At 38.4% G+C, this 20,774-nt stretch overlaps 1 protein-coding gene across 4 annotated transcripts in view; it reads left to right on the top strand.

Moving 5' to 3' along the window:
- Positions 1 to 20,220, top strand: part of RNF182 (ring finger protein 182) — a 32,418-nt gene extending 12,198 nt beyond the window's left edge. Inside the window, exons 3-4 of one of the 4 annotated variants that reach the window (XR_003571669.1) lie at positions 10,480 to 10,559; positions 15,507 to 15,944. Coding sequence is in view for 3 of the 4 variants with exons in the window: in XM_027887947.1 (XP_027743748.1) it covers positions 16,190 to 16,927 (738 nt within the window). In the remaining variant the exon portion in view is untranslated. Of the gene's footprint in view, positions 1 to 10,479; positions 10,560 to 14,502; positions 14,538 to 15,506; positions 15,945 to 15,987 lie in introns of those variants that run through there. The other 3 variants (XM_027887947.1, XM_027887949.1, XM_027887948.1) reach the window with 3 other exon arrangements.
- Positions 20,221 to 20,774: the final 554 nt, after the last annotated feature.

Consider the following 20,774-nt stretch of genomic DNA (forward strand, 5'->3'; position numbering starts at 1 on the left):
CTTCTGTTGAGAATTGCAATGGAAACCTTGACTGGTGTGAATGGAATTGAATAGGTGTAGAAGAAGCACCAAAGTAATGAGAATGGCTGTTGATAGCACTCAAATTAGAAGGTCATCTAGATAACAGCAAACAGCATCAAGGGACACCCACTTCAGGAGACAGGTTAGTGAGTAAATCTTGATGACTCACAGAGGTGGGACAGGAAGCATAGATTGTTTGCTGTTGCCTAAAGGCAACAGAAAAGCACATCCAGCAGCAGCACTCTTGCCAACCTAAAAAGAAACCAGAATTTAGGGTGAAGACTGGGTAGCTCACATCCCTTGTCCACCATGTCATTGCAAGGAATGTGCCTCCATTATGAATACTGAATCGATTTGGTGCTTGTCAGTGCATGGGATGGACTGAGATTAACACCTTCCCATTTTGTAAGATGTCACACTGAACTCTACTAAATTGTTGGTACACAGTATTGCAGTATTGTTTTTCAGGAAGTGAGGTTTGAACCAGATGACTTCCAGAGTTTCCTTCCAGTGTAAATTGTTCTCACTTGAATGCAGGAATTAGTGGAGTATATTCCATGAACTGCACAGGAAGTAAGATTAGTATAATATAATTTTGTGGTCCTTTCTTAAATCTTACATTTTAATCTTCATTTGCTCCAACTCCCCATGTCTTCACAGGTGAGGATTAAATGTTGTTTTCTTTTTTAAAAATGGATTTGAGTCATACAGGTACCAAAAAAAAAGAAAAAAGCAAAACCAGACCAAAATATTCTAAACATAAAAGTTAGTTTCACATTCCCAAGAGGGGTTATTTTGACCATGTTAAATAATCTTGCACTTGAAAAGATTCCATTCAATGTATCTTTCTGATCTGAAGGCTGTAAACCTCTGAACTTCAGGGACCTGGAATTGAAATGTCACCTCAGTTGTTGGCTGAGACAGGATCAGTCACAAACAATGAGGATTATGTACCCACTTAAAAAGAAAAAAAACAGCGCCCAGACTGAACTTTCCAATTTGCAGACCTCATCCTGTTGTGTTCTTTATGGTGCTAAGCTGATTGTATGAGCCTGGAGCCATGAATAATCTCTTTCATTCAGCTCTACTGCAGTATTGCTGGACATATAGAATGAAGGCATGTTACTGGTAATGATGTACATCTGTCAGCTCTGCCACAGGCCAGGAGTTGTTCTTGTTGATTTGCTTGTTGTCTGAGAAAATACCGTTTCTTTGCAAACACTAGAGGATCTGCTGTGACCCCCCCCACACACACACCCTTAATAGAATTTTCTGTTAGATTAACCAAGCCATTTGTCATGTTGGTGGTCTTACAACTCAGGAAGTAAATGTTGTACAACAAAATAACACAGTTTTCTCCTGAACTTTGCTATTTCAGTGTAGCTATTTTATGGGTATTTCCAGTGTCAAAATTACATGTTGCTCCTACCTACTTTCCTGCTCTATCATTTTGTTACTATTTATCACATTCATTCTCATCAGTGTGGTGGGCAACAGAAGCCATATGTCATTTCTCCATTTCTTTTCATATTCAGATTGCTACCAAAATTTCCCATCAGCTATTCTTGTATGACACTCAAAATTTTCCTCACCTCCCACCTCTGTCTGTGCCTTAATACTTTCTTACTTTGATTCCTGTAAAGTGTAGCATCTACCTTGTAACCTACACTTTCCTAACTGACTTGACTTGTCTACGGCTTCCCTTCCCCTTATCTAAACCCCTTGTACCCTTTTCTGGCCATCTTCCTAAAGTGTGTAATACTGTATCTTTGAAATTCCCCACAAATTCACCTGGTGTATCAGCTCAAACTTGATTTTATTCCTTTCAGACCTTCTTCCCCTGTACATACTTCCTGCTTTTTTTCCTTTAGCATGCCAATTTAGAAAGCTTTTTCCTGAATTTCCTTCCCTCGCACTTAGCTCTCTCTGTCCGCTCCCTACATAAAACTCTTTCCGATTCATCATACTGCTGAGGTCTTTTCTCTGATTCACAGCTCTCTTCTGTAAGGATCCCAAGACTCTCAAATAGCAATCTTGTAAATTGCGTTTTGTGCTCAGTTACACTCAGGCCACATCAGTAACTCAGTGGAACTGGGCTAACAGGCTTTGCACAAATACAAGCAAGAGTAAGATTTACTTCAGAGTGCTTAAAAAAGGATAGTGAACATTTGCTTTGAAGGTCCTTCTTTGTTCCACTTGGGTCTAGTGCTTAATGATGTGGTTATTGAGGTGTTCCTGTAAGATGTCTCTTATAGTCTTTAAAGAGAATGATAATTTGTAGTGCTCTAGATTGTTTCTCTGAGTAGCTGGGTTAAAATCTTACCGTGTGAGGTAAGGATTGCTGTTGATGGTGAGTGGGATCTCAAGTTCTTTCAGAACAACTGGTGTTATCAGCCAACGGTTCCACCTGGTGTGTTCACAGAATGTGAGACACATCCGAGCCTGCAGTGTCTCCTTTGGGTCTGATACCAAGTCTGTGTGAGTGTATCAAATACTTCATTCACATAATGTTTGATCAGTCCTTCAGACTTGATATCCTGCCAATGGGGCTGCCACAATTCATGTATTCATAAACAGTGTCCTTGAGATCTTGTCTGCTCCTTTCTGCACAATCCAGTGTATTAAAAGAACTTTATCTTTTTGGGGAAGGGAACAGTGTCCTGCAGTTTTTATGAATGAGTAGATGCTGTCATAGTTGTTTACTGATGGTGTTCCCTGGTTGGAGTTATATATTACGAGACACAGGTGTTTCCAAGACTTAATAATGTGACAATTAAAAAAAATAGTATTTTTTTTTTAATAACAGAGCCAAGGAGAAATTAATGGCTGTTTGTGTCACTTTTCTAGTCAATCCAGTATGACTTTTGCCTTAGCACGGATTACAAATTAAGGAATTGAATAAATGAGGCAGTAACAAATTTTAGAAACATCAAAAAAGTTTCTGTTCCGTGAAACAGCAATGAAGAAAAGCATACAGTATTCTACTAGTGTGTAATCCTACCAGATTTCTCCCCGTTACCCAAATAAGTAAATAAGAATTTTGCCTGAAAGGCCTGCACGTGCATCCTAAGAAAATCCAAGATTTAGTTCCTGCTGTCATTTTCCAAGGTAAAGTCAATGACAAGATTTGCTGAGCAAATCCCTCAAGTAAAGTTTTTCTCAACACTTCTTTAGAACTACAAGCTACCATAAGGAAAACAACAGGAAGTAGACTTTTTTCCCCAGACAAAGGGCTCTTTTAAGACAAGCCAATGTGATTTCTTGACGTATTTGCAAGCATTGCATCTCGTTTGATTGAATGGCTCCTGATTTACACAAGAAGATCTCTGTTGAATGAATTATCAATATGCCATATTGCCATTTTGCTTATCAAAAGAATTAACCACTCTGACCTAAAAGGAGAGGATGATTTTACTGCTGTACTATGCCATAAATATATCTCTGAAAATGCTGTACAGAGCTTTTTATTTTATGCAGTTGAGTGGAATCTTTGAAAGCTAGAGATTTAGGCATAGACAGAGTGATATACTATCACCTTTTGCTGTGGGAAAGGAATGCTTCATTAATAAGGCAAAATGGACACCAGGGTTGTCTAGTGAATCTACTTAACATAAAATTCACTATTGGAGCAGCTGCTTCTCCCTCAATCCACCTTTGTCTTATGATCTGTCCATATAGCAGTGTTCTGTGAAGCCCACTCAGAAGAGGGAGTCTCTCAGGAGAAAAATCATGAAAGTTCAAGTTTCTCAAGCCTTCTACTGTAAGTCTTGTCACTTCAAACACATGAGACATTTATGGGCATAAAAAAATGTTGAAAGGCATCTGTATGGAGGAACACAGACATCGTGTGAATAATGGCATTTGCATAAAGTTTTGAGTAAGTGGAAATGAAAGACCCCGTTTTCCATGGTTACTGATCCTCTGAGATACCCAGTTCAAACTGAGACACATCTAAGTTTGGAAACTGAGAAGGAAAGGTACAACTTTTACTGTCTTTTAGGGTATCTCTTATTGCATTTCAAAATGTAGCTTCTGTCAGCGCTCTGCAGTGATGGCTTACAGATAGGCAAGATATATTGGCACAGGTTATAGAAAAGCCTCAGCATATTAGCACAGGATGATAAAGTGGGAAATGGTACATAAGGTTGACTGATTCTCCTACAAGCCAGATTAACTTAGCTCATCCAGAACTGCATGTTATTATAGCTAGGTTGGTTCCAGTATGAATCTGGCTCAGTTATGTCAACACTGCTCTGCAGGTTGAAGTGTAGATGTGTCTGCTGTTTCAAAATATATCCACTGCAATTAATGGCAAATACCCCTCAGGATGCACTTTCTTTGGGTGCACTTACTGAAAGAGCCCTCTAGAAGCAGAGAAGGACAAATATGTGCTCAGAAGCTCTCATCTAATATTGTAATCATTTGACTCTGGAGCAGAATTAGATTTTAATCAATTTCACAGAGTTCTTTCTGTCAAGAAGCCAAGCCCAAGGAAAAAGGTGTATATTAACTTGCTGTAAATTATGAAGTCTGCACTTACAGAGTTGTGAAAAAGTCAGATTCAGAGTGGATGCTATCCTGCCTTTTGCACTGATTATTATTTCAATACTTGTAGCTTTTATAAGCTTAGGTTTAGTAGGCTAACAAGCAGCAGTGTGCTGTACTGGTGCTTCAAACATGGAGCTTTCCATGGAAAAGTAATAGCATAAATAAAGGCTAATGCATCTTAGCTTCCAAAAAGACAGTACATTCATGTAGGGATTTTTCCCTAGGTCTTCACTTCTTTGCAAATCATATGCATTCTACACACTGGAAATGAAGATACAGTGAAATACATGTTATCCCCTAATGTCTAGTTAATTAATTCACTTACTAGCGCTTCTTTCTAGTATCGCTTTTTGGAAAAGAGACTTACATAGTAGTAGAACTTTCAGAAGCCTTCTATTCACTAAGTAAAAGCAGAGCAGAGGAGATTCATTATTTTAAATATTTTAAAGAAAACTGTCATTTAAAACATCTGGTTCTTTAAGATGTTTCTGGTTATGTTTCTGTTCTATCAAAAAATCTTAGTTAGCAGAAAGCAAAAAATGTTTTTTAATTTCCTGCTTTATTCCATAAGCCTCAGCCAAGCTGTTAATTTGTATAGAAAGCCTTATATCCTTGAGAATACTCACTGAAGAGCTGCTGTGTTGATGTTGTGATTTTTGTTACATTAGGTGAAATGCAGAACTTATTAGTGTTCTATTTTCTATTTTGCTAGCCTTGTACTACATGTTGCAAAACACTTAAACTAAAATCCCCATTGATTATTACCAGTTAAGAATATACCAATACCTGGTCTCAGTTATTAATTTACACTAAACCAGGTAAATAGGCAAGTGTAATGAATCCCTATGGACTGTGTTGCTTTTTAAACCTTTAGAATTCCATTTTATGTTCTTTCTGTCTATTTTGTGTTGGTTCCTTTTTTTTTTTCTTCTTTCTAATTAGTTTAATATACAAACTGTTTCTGAATATGCCTTGATTGCTTCCAAAATTTCTGAAGCAATACTTTCCTCTCATGCATTTTGTGTTTTAAATGTGCTCAACTAGCAGACTTCAAACATTTTCATTTAGTTTAACCTTTCAACCGTTGTAGTACAAATGACACCAAAATGCTGGAGCTCTGCTCAAAGCAAAGACAGTTTCATACCCTTCATTGAGTTTGTGAAACTTGGTCAGTGTAACTCTTTAGGATGGTGGAAAATTTGGAAAGTCCAGGTTGTCCTTGTCCCAAAATAGAATTATGCAGCTCTTACTAAAACATATTTTCTTTAACTGCAGATTTTCCGATTTTTTTGCAGGTTCGTATTGATCCGATTTAGACCTGATTGGATTTGCTGCCGTGGCAGTAAGGGACAGTATATTTCTATCAGAAACACATGTGAGGGAGGTACACAGCATTCTTAACTGGATTCTGATACATGCCATGAATAAATTGCAGCATCTTCCTGCTCCTCTTATCCAGTGCGAAGGGCACTCCAGGCCTGAACGTGCTTACAAAAGTAGCACCATGCAGGGGTCTCAGGGCAACCCCTGGTGACCATGGTCCCTTCAGAAATACCCAGAAGATACCATATTTCAGCTCATCCTCACAGATTCCTGTGTGCTTTAGGGATGATGTAGAATGGGATGACGTAGAGGTGATTTTTCTTTTGTCCACTGAAGAAAATGTGACCCAAAATCTGAGGTCTGGTGAAGGCTAACCCTTCAAACCTGGCTGTCCAAAGCTAACTCTCAAGGAGACATTGAGACTACCAATGGAGAGGATTTCTCTTGGGAAAGCAATCGTACCAAAGTGTCTGCTTACAGAGTGTAGTCCCTGTATTATTGCTGTATATAGAATCTCAGCCCATAAGGATTCTGTCCTTTATTTGAAGTATTCCATCCAGTAGCACTTCAGCTCTCACTGAGAGTTCAGAATGGGCAAAAAAATACCACGTTTCACTGCTAAATAACATGTTAAAAGCAGAGCAATTCGTATCAATCCCCCTGAAGTTTATGTCCTTTATAAGCATTGATCTCAGTAAGCAAGTCTCACCAGCAGAACCCTCCAACAATTCTGAGATTGGTTATGTGGCAATTTATGGAGCTCTGACAGTCCTGGATCAACCCCAGTAGCTACAAAGATGCTTCCAGAGCAATACTTAAAGCTGCTCTTGTTTAATATGATCTTGTATTCCTTAAAGGAATAGAATAAAAGCTGCGTGCATCATTTGCCATAAATTAATTTAAGTGCTTCCATCCCCTTTTTAAATGCATGCATTTTATTTCAGGTACCTGCATCTAGAGTGGTGGATGTGCGCACAGTAACTGCTCATTGGATATGGTGTACAAATCAGGCCAAATGGACTTTTTCTTGCAAATACATTCTAAGAGGGCAGTACATGTTACTGCCAAAGAAAATGCCTTCTCATTGACACTTGTCCATTGGGATCGTTCATTTCCCATGAATGCAGTTGAAGACACACAACTTGACTTCACTGCATGTCAACAAGGTCTACTAATATTGTATTTTTATGGCATCTCAGGGTTTTGTGTTTACTTTTTTTTTAAATACACCAATAAGGTTTTTTGAAATTTTTTTTCTTAGTTACATCAATATTCTAGTGATGATAATGATGTTATTATAATAATAGATATAATAATGTCGCAGTGGGAGGGATTATATGCCAACTATTGCTATATTGCTAAAATCAAAATAATTTTTATCCCAGCAAGGGATATGATGGTGTAAGACTAGGTCTGGAAAAGCTGTTTGTAAGTGGAAATCTGTATTGGATTTGGAATATTTTGACACTCAGTTTTCAAACATTGTGTGACTGCAGTTGTTTTTTACCATTTCCTTTCTGCACAGGACAACATGCAGATTATGAGCAGTAGTTAAAGCAGAAAACCTTGTTACCAAATATATGTAAAGAGTATATAAAATTCAGTGGCAGTACTGCTCTGTACTCAGTACTACCCTACCCTTTTTATTTCCTGTTTGCACTAGTCAGTTGAGATAAAATAGACAATATAGTAAATTATTAATATATAGTCATGTCCTCAATAATGTCCGAAACAGAATGAACCAAGTTCACTAACACTTGTGTTAGATGGATTGTTCTTGATGACAACAGAAAAAGCAGGAAGTACAGCTCCATTTCTAGTCTCTTCTGGGATTGTTTTCAGCTTCATTAGAACAAAGCTAATGCCACACTTACTTTCTATTTAAATCTTATTTTGAAGGTTAATTGGAACTTATAATACATTAAAATGATTCCCAGATGTGAAGAGGAATTTCTCTCTGCATGATGTAATCAAGTTTAATTTTCTGTGATTTTATCTCACCTGGTCCCTCCCAAATTACATAACATAGAAAATACGTCCGAAGAAAGGAATTCTGTCATATTTTGGGGATCTTACATTTTGAGTATGTCACTTCATATCTTCCAGCACAAGTAATTTTCATTTAAAAAGTAAAAGTTATTTGCTTGCATTTCTGGACTAATTTTAATTACTTACATTCAGGCATACAGTAGCTAGCAAAGCAAGGATGTAAAATTCTATGATGCTGTCATCATGTGTTCTGAAACCTAATACAAAATCGTATTCGCTTTTAATAATGTCTAATATAGAGATAAATGCTAGACATATCTGTAGGCCATACAATTAAATATTTATGCCTATATTAAGAAATACTGGGAAGCTTTTTATTTATTTATAATTTTGTATCTTTTCAAGTCATATTCTAGAATCCGTGTCCTGCAGTCTGTTCAGTTCTCAGAAGAGCTTCTAAAGGGCATAAGCAATAAAGCAGAGTAACAGAATTCTATTGTATTTGATAAAACTGCCACCCCCTCCCCCCCACTGCCAAAAAGGAGAATGTCTAACCTTTTCCTGAAATAATAGTAAGTTCTATCGTGGAATATATTTTCACTGTAGTTGATCATTTATTGGTTTCAGACTCATACAGGAGAAAACCGCAAAAGAGAGAATGCTAAAAAGCCCAAGCAAAGCAAGTTGTGAAACAATTAAAAATAATTTTAAAGAAATTAATTCTAACTGGTGTATTTCCAAAATTAAAAGTTACCATTTTAGCTACAAATTTACAGCCACCTCCTTTTACTTATCAACTTAATCTAATTAAGCCAATTTAAACCAAGACAACTCGTAAGAGCTCAGATCCTTTGTCCTTTATTAGTTTTATTCTTAAAACAGCTGCAAAGCAACCCACAACCGTATGTCACATTAAGAAGTCATTCGGCATACTGCTATATAAATAGCTCATGAATTCTATATGAAGGAGAATTTCTTCTTAAGAAATATTGGAAGAGGTTTTGCTTTTGCCTACAAGCCTAAATAACAAAACATTTTTTTTTTCTACATCATAATCAGTTTCAAGATTTGTATCAATACTGTAGTAGCCCGTAGCTAGAAAGCAAGTAATGGAGAATAGTAGGATTTCAATAAGGCACTCACTGTTTATTCATACCATTTTCCTCTACTACCTGACATGTAATGTGAGTTAGGGGAATAATGAAAAAGTGCTGCAAATTATAATGTTAAAAAGAAATGGGGTCTGGTGATGTTGAATGTGCACATGCAAAGGATGTAGAAAGTACCCTTAGAGCCAATGTCACTACAGTGAATTAAGTGAACCCTGTGTTAGATGAAAATCTCCGTGCTTACTTAACAGGATGCCAGGAGAGGAGGAATAATAATATAAAAAAAAATTTAAAATTTGACTGGTTTGGTTTTTTTTTTTAGTATGAAATGATATCTTAGTATTACATGACTTCTCAACTACACGAATAGAGACCCGTGAATTCCACTTCAAATATGAAAAAACTGTAACTTTCTGTATTTTGATTTTTTGTGACATTATTGTAGAGGATTGAGAGAAATCAAGAGAGGACTCTAAATATTGTAATTATAACTTCTGATAAACATGCTTCTGTTTTGTATTAGTCTCTTGTGAAGCAGTCAGTAATACACAACTCTTTGCAGTGTATGTTTCTCTTTCATGCGTAGTTATTGAAGGAACAACCTCATTACCTATGCCATTGAAAACAAAGTTTTTGTGAAAAGAATGGAGGCATTTTTCATAGCAGTTTATACAGCTGACCATAAACTGAGCATGGATCAGTACGTCACATTCTGTAGCTCTGGTGCTAAGTCTCCCATTGATTGGATTTGACAGGGAAATGCCCATTGTTAAAACCCATCCACTGTTTGCAGAAATGTGGCATGAAACAGGTTGAACATGTGATGGCTGCTGGCTCTTTGAATGTAGTCTATTCAAATGTCAGATTAGTAAAGTAGTTTGGGGTGTTTTTTTTTTTTTTGCATTGTGCTTAACACGAGCTGGAAAAATCGAGTGTGATGGTCATTTCCTGCTGAGTCAGAATGCAGCAAAGCTGCTCAAATGTGGATGCAGTGGCCCACAGGAGATGGTTCCTTTCTGGTCTGTGTTGGAGAAGAGACTGCAGCTTGTTTGGAAAAGTAGGAGTGATCAAAGAGCTTCTATGACACTCGTGAAGGAAAGTATTTTGATATGTTTTTACAACTCTCATTTCAAAGCACAGTTTATCTCTTTGGTTACTTTGCCTTTGGTTTTTTTTTTTTAGTGAATTGCTAACATTTGTGAATATGTGGTTGCTAGAAGAGATAGCACTTCAGAGTGTTTAGCGCATAATATTGAAAGAAGCTTAAAATCAACAACAGATCTATAAAGATAACTGGATTATGTTACAGAAATAATTTTAGTAAATGGGATTTACCCAATATATTTCTCTAAATTAAAATCGTAACATATGGGTATTTCTATCCAAACTAGAGAAGTTGGACTACTTCCTCTCTTTCAGAGAAAACAGACTGAAAAATCTCCCAGCTGTATTCCTGCTCTACTAATTTTGTTTCCCTCTTTTCCACCAGTTTTTGCCTGTGTGGAGAAGAATAGGCATTCCTTGTGTGCTCTCAAGTGAACCCTAGGAAGAAGTTCTTTTTCTTGGAAAGTAAGTTTCTCTGTATTCCTTTTCTTGTCTACTTCCCTTCTCATATTTCCTAAATATGCTTGGTTTGCATTTAGAGGAAACTTTTAAAACCTTTGAAAATCTTGCACGTTGGTTGGCTCCATGGATGATATCTTACAGAAGTTCCTTGCTGACCTCATATATTCATTTTAGGTTATATGTGAAATATTGGCAAATTCCCTGGAAGAAAAATTGGTGCCAGAGATGAATGATAAAAGGTTGGTTTGATGAACTGGGCAAAGATGATCTCTCATTAGGGAGGAGAAGCACAAATTTCCCATCTACTTTGCCCTGTCAGCATGACTGAGCTCCAATATCGAGAGTTTCATCTACAAGTAATTCTTCTAGTCTCTCATATTAACACTTTGTCTACACAGTGTTTGATAGATGAGCGTGAAGAAGGGCCATAACATGTTGCAGAGCCTATTCACCTTTCTTTCCATGCCTGGGAAGAAAGCCTGCAGTTGCAGAGCAGTAATTAGTAGAAACCTGATCAATGGCCTGTGGCCTGTTTGGGCTGATGTACTCCAGTGCTCTCTGTCTGGCCACACCTGGGGACACACAAAAGAGCTTGCTATTATTTATTCTGTCTTATTCCGTTGGTCTTCTCCTCCTGCTCTCAAGGGAGGATATTCCCCCTGCTTCTGGGACTGCCCTCCAGCAGTCAACTCTGAGGACTGCTGGTGATCTGCCGTTCAGAAGATGCCTCTCTGGCTTCAACTTTTTTCCCTTTTTAGTAAAATGTTCAGGTAGAGAAGTTTGTAAGGTACAGGAAGGGGAAGAGAGGGAGTCAGAGCTCAAGCAGCAATGGGAATGATGGATTCACTCCTGCAGTGCTTAGTCAGGACTCCTACAAAAGACAAGGTTCTTGTCGTAGTGTAACAGATGTGCTTGTTCTTGACTAAACTGCAGTGGATGCTGTCATCATTGTACGTGTCTAGTAGTTAATATTTTGTTCAGGAAGCTGCTATGTGCTACATATTAGACACAGGAATGAGAAGTTTTGCAATTGGGTTGTGCTGATCCTATCAGATAGGTTCTGTGGAAGACAAAATGGCAGAAGGTCTCTAGGTTTGCTTGTAAAAATGAATTCATACATTAAATGAAAGAACTAGTATCTTGGAGAGTTGTTTAGCTATACAGACAAATGTCAACCTGATTCCTTACTCAGTAAGGGACAAAGCTTCTCAAACAGATCACATAGAATGACTTCAGGGTACAAAAGCACTGAATCACAGAATAATTTGGGTTAGAAGGAATCTCTGCAAAAATCCAGTTTCGTTTGCTCACAGCAGGATCAAATTCCAAGGTAGACTGGCCTGACCAGGGTTATATCCAGTGAAGTTTTCAGTATCTGTAAGGCTGAAGATTTCATTTCCTGCTACCTTGACACTGGTTCCAGTGTTTGAATACCTTGTGAAATATTGTGGGTTTTTTAATCTCTAATTGAAGTTTCCCTGGCTATAACTCGTGTCTGTTGGCAGGTCAGATAAGTCTATCTAAAATAAGTTCAGGTGGAAAACTGGACATAAGGAGTGGTTTAAACTAATGACAGAATGAATAAAAATAAACTCAATGCTTTCAAAATAGACATGGGACCTCACTCTAACCTCCCATCACTAGCAATTTTTGGGTTGAAGAGAAAGAGGTTAGTCTCATCATTGGACTTGCACTCAGGACTTTTTACTGGACCACCCTCTGGATGTCAAGGTCAGAAAGAAGTTGCAACTACATGCAAGTTGTAGTCCAGTATTTAACATAGCCCAAATATTAGTGGAGTATTGGAGCATGAAAAAGGGATATAACTTCTCATGGCATCATTAAAAATGTGTCTCGAAGAGGAGGGCAAAACATGAACATACAGACACAACCACTGTTTTTTTTCTGTGTAGTGTTGCTTTCAACACACAGCAAGCAGAAGTATGTGAATTGTCACGTTTTCGGTGAGGGAACAGGGTTCAGAGGGGCAGCAGTTAAGCTATTCTGTTCTTTAATTCCTTGTTCTGCCTGCTTGCAGTGAATACCCACCTGGGAGGCATGCAAAAGACAAGCTAGAAAAGCTTTCACATAGAGTAGAATTTGCTTGAAGAAGTAGCTGGCCATATTTCTCAAGAAGCATTCCATTTCCTCAAGAAATAGGAATAATTTGAAGTCAGATTTCTATAAAATCCTCAGTTCCCTTATATTTTGAATAAGTGTTGGATCAGAGAACTTTTTAGTGTATGTGGTGTATTTAACATAAGGGCAGCATTATTTAAGTTCAAAAAGGTGTCAGTTCCCAGCAGAGGAAAAAAAAGGAGCAGGAAAGTGGGTGTTGAAAAGGAAAAATAAAAAAATTCCATAAGAAATCAGAAAAACAAAAAAGTCAGAGAATGCATCTAAAACCACCACAGAGCTGAGAAGGTAAAAAATGTATGAAGAGCATTAATAGGAACTGGTGATTAAATTTTAATTTTCAAAGGAAAAGATGTATAAATAACGGATAGTAGTAAGCAGTGTTCATACTAGAACACATAAGGAGAAATCCAACATCTGAAGTTAGCCAAAGAAAAAATAATCAATGATGTTTTATTACTGATGGATATGCTTTGTAGAGACTCCGTGAAGCATCTTGTACAGTCAATTAAAGAAAAAATGTACTGTCAATTAAAGAAAATAATTTGTAGACTAACTCATGACAGAAACTAAAATAGGAGGATCACTGTGCTCTGGACGTGGAGCTAATAATCCCAGTTTAGCATCTGAGACATTGCTAGTCCCAGGGACTTGCTATTCCTTGTTTCAGTGCTAAATTTTGGCACTTACGGGAGCCATATAGGAGAACATATTCAGTTTAAAAGCTGATTCAGAGAGAAGTGATCCACGTCCAAACAGAATTGGTTAGAAAGCAGGCTGGTCATATTCATTAGAAAGATAACCACTAAAATACAAAGATTTTTCGAGTTGGGAGTTTTCAGAGAAAGGTCATAATTTTCCATAAGAAGCAGACACATTTTCTGGAAGATTTTTGGTTTATCGTGAGTCTAGTCTTATATCATAGGACAATGTTTGCCAGCCTTAGTTTGTTAATAATCCTAATTCACCTCAGGTATTGAAAATAAATGATAGTCAAGATGTAAAAGTTCAAAACCATAGCTTTTTTATTTAGCTTCCTAATTTTTCAGCAGTGCTTTGCCTTCCTGTAGGCTGGCATTTCACTTTTTTTGGTCCATTTTGTGGTTTCTTCATCCTTTGGAAAGTTAGCCTCTCATGACATTTATATCTACCTAAAAGTCATCTAGAAGATGATATTTGGAATGAAATAAAAAGAGGAGTAGAAATTAACTGGGAAGCATACAGTGTAACAAAGGATAAAGGATAAGTTATAAATTCTGTAGAAGATGGTTTTTTGTGTCTTAGAAGATGTACACTTTGAAAACTGTGAATGGTCCTGTGTTTGCCTTGCCTAATGGAACACACCACAAATACAGTCACAGTACAAATAATAAAAACAACAGTCAGGCAGAGATGAAAACTTTTAGGCCACTAAAGAAATAATTTGGAAGGGGCAGGAAAAGAGTTATTGAGATAACTGAACGGGGAGGGGGCCATGTCTGTAACAATTCGGACAGAAATATGTGGGATTTGTTCACTATGCTGTCATGTTTCTTCATTACTGCATTGTCTGATGTTTACATCTTTGTTTTAAAATCCAGGGGATGAGTTTTAGAAATCATGTTGCTTATAGAAGTTATATATCCTTCTCTGTTGTGTCTTTCCGTCCTCTGATGGTTTTACAGAAAGTTAAGAGAGAGAAAGCACAATAATAAGAAGAGACCCATGCAAGAGACTTTACTGTACCTGATGGCTGGCAGGTAAAATGTACTGACGGAAGGATCACGTTGCTTCCTGCCTTGACCTCAAAAAAAAAAGGATGAAGATCTGAATGCTAGGAGTGAGTAAAAACTTACCAAGGAAAAGGTAAAGGAATCAAACATTTACTGAAATGAGTAGTCAAGAAATAAGTTTAGTGAAAGAGGCCACTTTTTCATATTCAGTGTGCCTGATATTTACAGATAATGCAAAAGGCAGCCGGACGCAAGTGCTGACCCCATCATTTGACTGTGGCAAGTTCCTTTCTACTCTAGCAGTGAAGGCATGAGTTTGAAAGCCTGCAAAATGCAATGCTGCCCCCTTTTCTGTTATATGCCTGAATCTGGAACAAGTTTTTGTCTTCTGTCAGATAGAGCTGCTTTTTCAAATGCTGGTGATTTTTGATACCCAGAGTACATAGTCATGCTTAATTTCTTGTTTATAGTACAAGGACTGTTTCCTGAAGTCGTGAAAATGCATGGTTACAAAATAAGATATTTGTTTAAGGGAAGCTGATGGGTCTGGTGGCAAAACTGCTGCGCGGAGTGGGAGTGCGGCACCGCAAGTGTGCCACGGCCCTCTCCTCAGCTGAGGTGTGAAACAGCTGTCACAGTCATGAAACACTTGAAAACCAGTGCATCTGGCGAATGCCCTCGAGAGGCACGTTAGCTTTCACCCTAGCAGCCACATATCCGAGGAGACATTTGTTGCAAGCTAAAGAACACTCATTTTTGTAATCATGTGTCCCGCAGCTGGGTGGACAAAATGAGCTGTTCCACAAGCAGAAAAATTCATAAAGCCTGATCTTTTCCAGATTTGACCTAGGGCCCCACATAATTCTTTGTAATAACCCCAGCCCTCTTTCATGCCTACTCCACTCCCCCAAAATCTTTATTTCCCCAGAATACCACCAGTTTCCCCCTGGGTTGTACTCCTCTCTGGCTTAGCAATAGATAGCATGCTGCCTGTTCAGAGCAGAGAGAGGAGTTTGCTGGCTGGCCATTACCCTCCAGGATAAATGATAGTTATCACAAATATCTCTCCTCCAACCAATTGCCAGTGTTCATTTCCTTTTAGAAACTTAATTATCTTCAGTACTGTGGCCCCTCTGCTGATTTGTTTGAAATTGGTCAGCGGGTTCACAAGTTACCAGGAAAGACCAAAAGCTCCAGGGGTCGGGTCTTATTTCCTTAGGAAACCAGAATTTAAACAAACTGTCACAGATCAGTGATTAGATTGCATCTTCTGCTGAGAAATTCATGGGCTGAGCCAGTCAGAGCTACAAGTCTAAAACAAATCTGTGCAGCATGATGCCGTTTTATCAGTGTGACTGTTATATAGGCCCCATATGCCACAGGAAAAAATTACCTTAGAGGTACTTTTAGCAAAGGAAGTTGATCTGGTAAAAAATAAAACTTGTATATTTCACCTGCTAAAGCTGTTCCTTTGCCCCTCCCTCTCCCTTGCCTTCTCCCTCTCTTTCTCCCTTTCTGTTTTCCTTTTCCCTTCCCTTTTCCTTTCTTGCTTTTTTCTTTACTTTCCACTTTGTTTTTTCCAGATGGATGCCTGGCTCGGAGTAAAGGACATGCAGCGCACAGTTTCTAGCAGAAGCTGAAAATGGATGATGCCTACTGATGCTTTTCGATGGTGTCACCTCCTTTTTTCCTGTTTGAGATGTGTGATAGGAAAAAGTTCTAAGACCGAGTGACCTCTTCATCCCTTGACTTCTCTTTCCGCAAGCCCAAAAACCATCCGAAGAAATGACCACCCAGCTACCAGAGGAGTCCGTGGAGACCCAGACCTCAGATGAGCTTGAGTGCAAGATATGTTACAACCGCTACAACTTGCGACAGAGGAAACCAAAAGTGCTGGAGTGTTGTCACAGAGTATGTGCCAAATGCCTTTGCAAGATCATAGACTTCGGTGATTCCCCACAAGGAGTCATAGTGTGCCCGTTTTGCAGGTTTGAAACGTGCCTGCCAGATGATGAGGTTAGTAGTCTTCCTGATGACAACAACATCCTTCTAAATTTAGCTTGTGGGGGAAAGGGAAAGAAGTGCCTACCAGACAACCCAACAGAACTGTTGCTGACTCCCAAAAGGCTGGCGTCCCTGGTTAGCCCTTCTCACACCTCTTCTAATTGCCTGGTTATAACAATCATGGAAGTACAAAGAGAAAGTCCCCAGACTCTGAACTCAACCCCTGTGGTAGAATTTTACAGGCCTACAAGTTTTGACTCTGTTGCAACTGTGTCCCACAACTGGACAGTGTGGAACTGCACATCTTTGCTCTTCCAGACCTCAATTCGGGTGCTAGTGTGGTTGCTAGGTTTGCTGTACTTTAGCTCCTTGCCTTTAGGGATTTATTTACTGGTATCTAAGAAAGTTACCCTTGGGGTTGTCTTTGTAAGCCTTGTTCCTTCGAGCCTTGTTATCCTCATGATTTATGGCTTTTGCCAGTGTGTTTGCCATGAAGTTCTAGACTGCATGTCATCTTGATAACAAGTACAGTAAAATAAGATGTGTTACCAGATGTGTAGCATAGTTGATTTATCCTGTCTTTGTATTCTTATTTATTCTTATTGTTGTCCATCCCACTAAATGGAAGCAGTAGCCCTAGCTATATGGTCCTTTTTTTTTTTTTTCTACTGAAATTGATTCCTCCCACACCGAGCTTTTCTTGAGCTAAAAATTGGAAGTAAAATTTACATGTTGATTTTAAAAGGCCAAGTTTTAGAAAGGGATAAAGCAAAATTGCCAACCTTGGTGCCGCCTGCTGCTGCCACTGTTCAGATGAGTAGCCCTTTGCTTTCCATTGGCTTCATCAAGTCAGTCCAGGCTGCAGGATCCACCCTGGATAATTGTGGAAAGAAAGAATTGTAACAGGCACCTTCCAGGTCCAAGTGCTACATGTCTTCACCCAAAGCATCTCATGTTTTGGGATATCTGTTGTTCAACATCCATTTTTGCTTATAACAAATTAAATCACTTTGTTAGTTAATATTATATGAAGAATAAGACAAGCTACCGTTGCTTTTTTTAGTTCTCGTTATAGCAAAAATACATGTAGGAGGCCATTGGTTATAATCTCGTCATATTCTGCAAAATGAGAAATTTTTTTTAACCATGCTAAAAACGTGTCTCCAGAACACTTTCCCCAAAAAGAGGCCCATTTTTCTTATCACACAGTTGCATCTCACTGCGAAATATTCCCACTAGTGAGTACTTCCAGAGACCCAGCCAGACGTTTGCTGTTCTTCAGGTGCGCTTATTTCAGTGTACAAAGCTTCCCTTTGAGAATTCAGAGCTCTGCAGACTTCTCTAGATATGTTGTACTTACCCTCCCTTCCAGCATTTCCACCACCACACCACGTTTCCAAGCCACTAGTCCTCCTAACAAATGAACAGCCTCATGCACATGTACTCTGCGGTAGTTATGCTGGAGAATTTGGCTTATGTAACTTCAGCTCTCAAGACAGACTTTTGTTCCCAACCATTAAACGGATCTTTAATCACTAATACAAATTGGAGAAAGGTTCTGAAATGGTTAACTGGTTTTTTTCGTTCATTTTTTTTTTCTTTCTGAGTTCACAGAATGAGCAATTTGAGGAGATACTATGACTTTGGGAGGGTTTCTGTTTAAGGCATAGTTCTTCAAAATGCTTAATATTCTGAACTCTCTCTGTCACCATTGTGAGTTGATGGCACTCTAGATGTGGCAATTAGAATGCCTTGATTAGTGGAGCTCAGAGGAATTACTGATATCATTCCACAAATAGACCCAGGCCCTGTAAGGCGTGCTTGTATGTTGCATGGTTTAGGCTACTTTTTGAACTACTGGAAGAGCACAAAAATAAGTAATATTTAATGTTTATGTGTATAACTAGGTCTAGTCAATGCCACAACTGCAAACTGATTTTCCTGTGCACAGCAGAGTACAAGCTGAGGAGTTGAGCAGTGCAAGCCTGGTTTTAGACACAAGATTTAGTCATTTCATGGCAGTGTAAAAGGGAGAGGGGTTTGTTGCATGAAAACTGAATGTATGGCCTGACAATATACTCTTAGAGCAAACAGACTTTGGTAAGAATGAAAAATGACAGTGGGAAAAGCAGAGCCTAGGTGGTTGTTGTGTCTGTCAAGAGGATTTGAAGTTGAGCTGGTCCAATTTTTGTAGACGGCAAAAGCGCTAACTACAGTTATATTCCTATTGCAAACATAGAGAAAAATATGGAAATGTAAAGGTCCTGCTTTTCTTGACACTCATTTTCCAATAGTGCGTATATATGTGCGTGTATGTACATATAGACACATATGTAAGAAGAAAACTTATAGCAAAATTATAGTTTTCAAGTGTACGGGGTTATGGAGCTGTGTATTGAATGATTAGAGGAAATGTTTCAGACTTTTCTGTAATGACAATAATTATAACTAAAATATTTTCAGAATTCCTAGAAATAACTATTCCTAAGTAATTGTTTTTAATGTTTGTGGTAAAGCACATGTAGTTAGAAGAGGTATCATCTCCAGTTCTGGTGTACTGCAAGGTTTGACTCATCTATGAACTCATACATTTTAAGTATCCAACAACAATCATGTCAAAAAGTAAGGAAAAAAAGAAACCTATGTGGTTTTATAGTACTTCATAACTTTGGGAAAAAGATGTATTTGTAGTGTTAGGGATTTACATGTTTTAGGATTTGTTCAATTTGTCTGCATTCAAGTGTCTCTAATAAAGGGCTGACTGATAGAGTAAGTAGGTTTTGCAAATGTGTGATGTATATGTATTACCTTTGCACAACATGTTCTACAGTGCTACCTGTTGTCTTTCCCATTTGCTTTTCATCTGACTAGGTTTATCTTAGCTCCAGTACCAGGTATTTTCTTTTCTGTTTTAAAGGAGAGCCTAATCTCAGCAAGATGAGGCTGATACAGTGGTATCAGTTATCACAGCAAAAATAAATACACCTGTTATTATACTTCCCTACTTTTAAGACTGCCAGCCCATTAAATTTATGCTGCTGTTTTAGGCTGTGCTGCAATACTAACCCACTCAAAAATGCAAGCCTGCAAAAACATAGTGATTGTATAGCTGTTCTGCCGCTCACCCAGAGCACATTATTACAGCTTTGGTGTCATAAAATACCTATGTGACTTACAATATGGCCATTAAGAACTGCTGGGAGGTAAATCTCAATTATTTGTGGAAAAGATATTTGCTGTGAGCCTAGAGGAACTTCAGATATTACTCTTCTCTTATTTTTATTCTCTACCATCCTTAGGACTTAGAACTGAAAGCTCTTGTGTCCTCTGCAGTGGAATAACTGATGAAATCCATGTAAATGGGGCTAAAATCAAGTCTGGCATACTTGCCTGCTTTTTCTTCTCCCTCTTTGACTATTTTTCTCTTCCTGGAAAGTAATGGCTCCTGTGGTTGTGAAATACTGCCTGCACACCAAGGCAATTCCCTTTCAGTGGGACTTATTCCTGCTATGCCCAGACTTATGACTCAACTGGTTAAAAGGTATTGTAAATTCATTACGACAGGATTAATTTTGTCCAAATGAGATTTTTATTTTCTTTTTAATTCCTGCTTATCCTATGGATGCAGACTGTATCCTCACCAACTGCTCATTTACAGTGTGATATAGTGATATCCCCCGAGGGCTGGGGCAGGGTGATGCAGTAGCAGTTGCTGGGCACAACATAGGAAGGATGCTCTGAGCTGGACCATCCTCTGAGTGGGACTCAGCGAGGGATGAAGCTCTGCCAGTGTGGCCTGAGCCCAGAGCCCAAAGGACAATTAACAGAGAGTTGGTTACTCTTAAATCCTTGAAGGCACTGCTCTAGAGAGTGGAAAGCAAAGCCCGAGGGTTCATAAATAGGATGTGGGTTTGGGGTTGCGCTGTGGCTGAGATGATGTTCAAAGCTGAGAGGGGTCTATGCCTGGAGAAAGGGACTGTGTTTTAAATAAGGATTTTGGGGTAGAGCTACTGCAAACAGTTTATTGTTTTTCAAACTGACTCTTCTGGGGTTTAAAATTCATTTAGTAATTAAAATTACAGTTGAGTGTTTTTACTTTCCAAATAGGAAAGTATTGAACTTTATTCTGATTTAAAGACATCCTTAGATTTGGGCATACTCCCAAAATAAGGGCTGATGTATTTGATTTAGCTGCATTGGGAGTTTGCCCTACTCTATCAATTTTATGCCTGCAAAACTCTACATGCTAATATAAAACACTTCACAGAATCACAGAATGTGTTGAGTTGGAAGAGACCCACAAGGATCATTAAGTCCAACTCCTATCCCCGCACAGAGTCATGGCATGTGCCTGAGACTATCAGCC

Source organism: Empidonax traillii, unplaced genomic scaffold (assembly GCF_003031625.1).
Source record: "Empidonax traillii isolate 1590-97213 ecotype Southwest subspecies unplaced genomic scaffold, ASM303162v1 scaffold225:size1387458, whole genome shotgun sequence".
Taxonomy (NCBI): domain Eukaryota; kingdom Metazoa; phylum Chordata; class Aves; order Passeriformes; family Tyrannidae; genus Empidonax; species Empidonax traillii.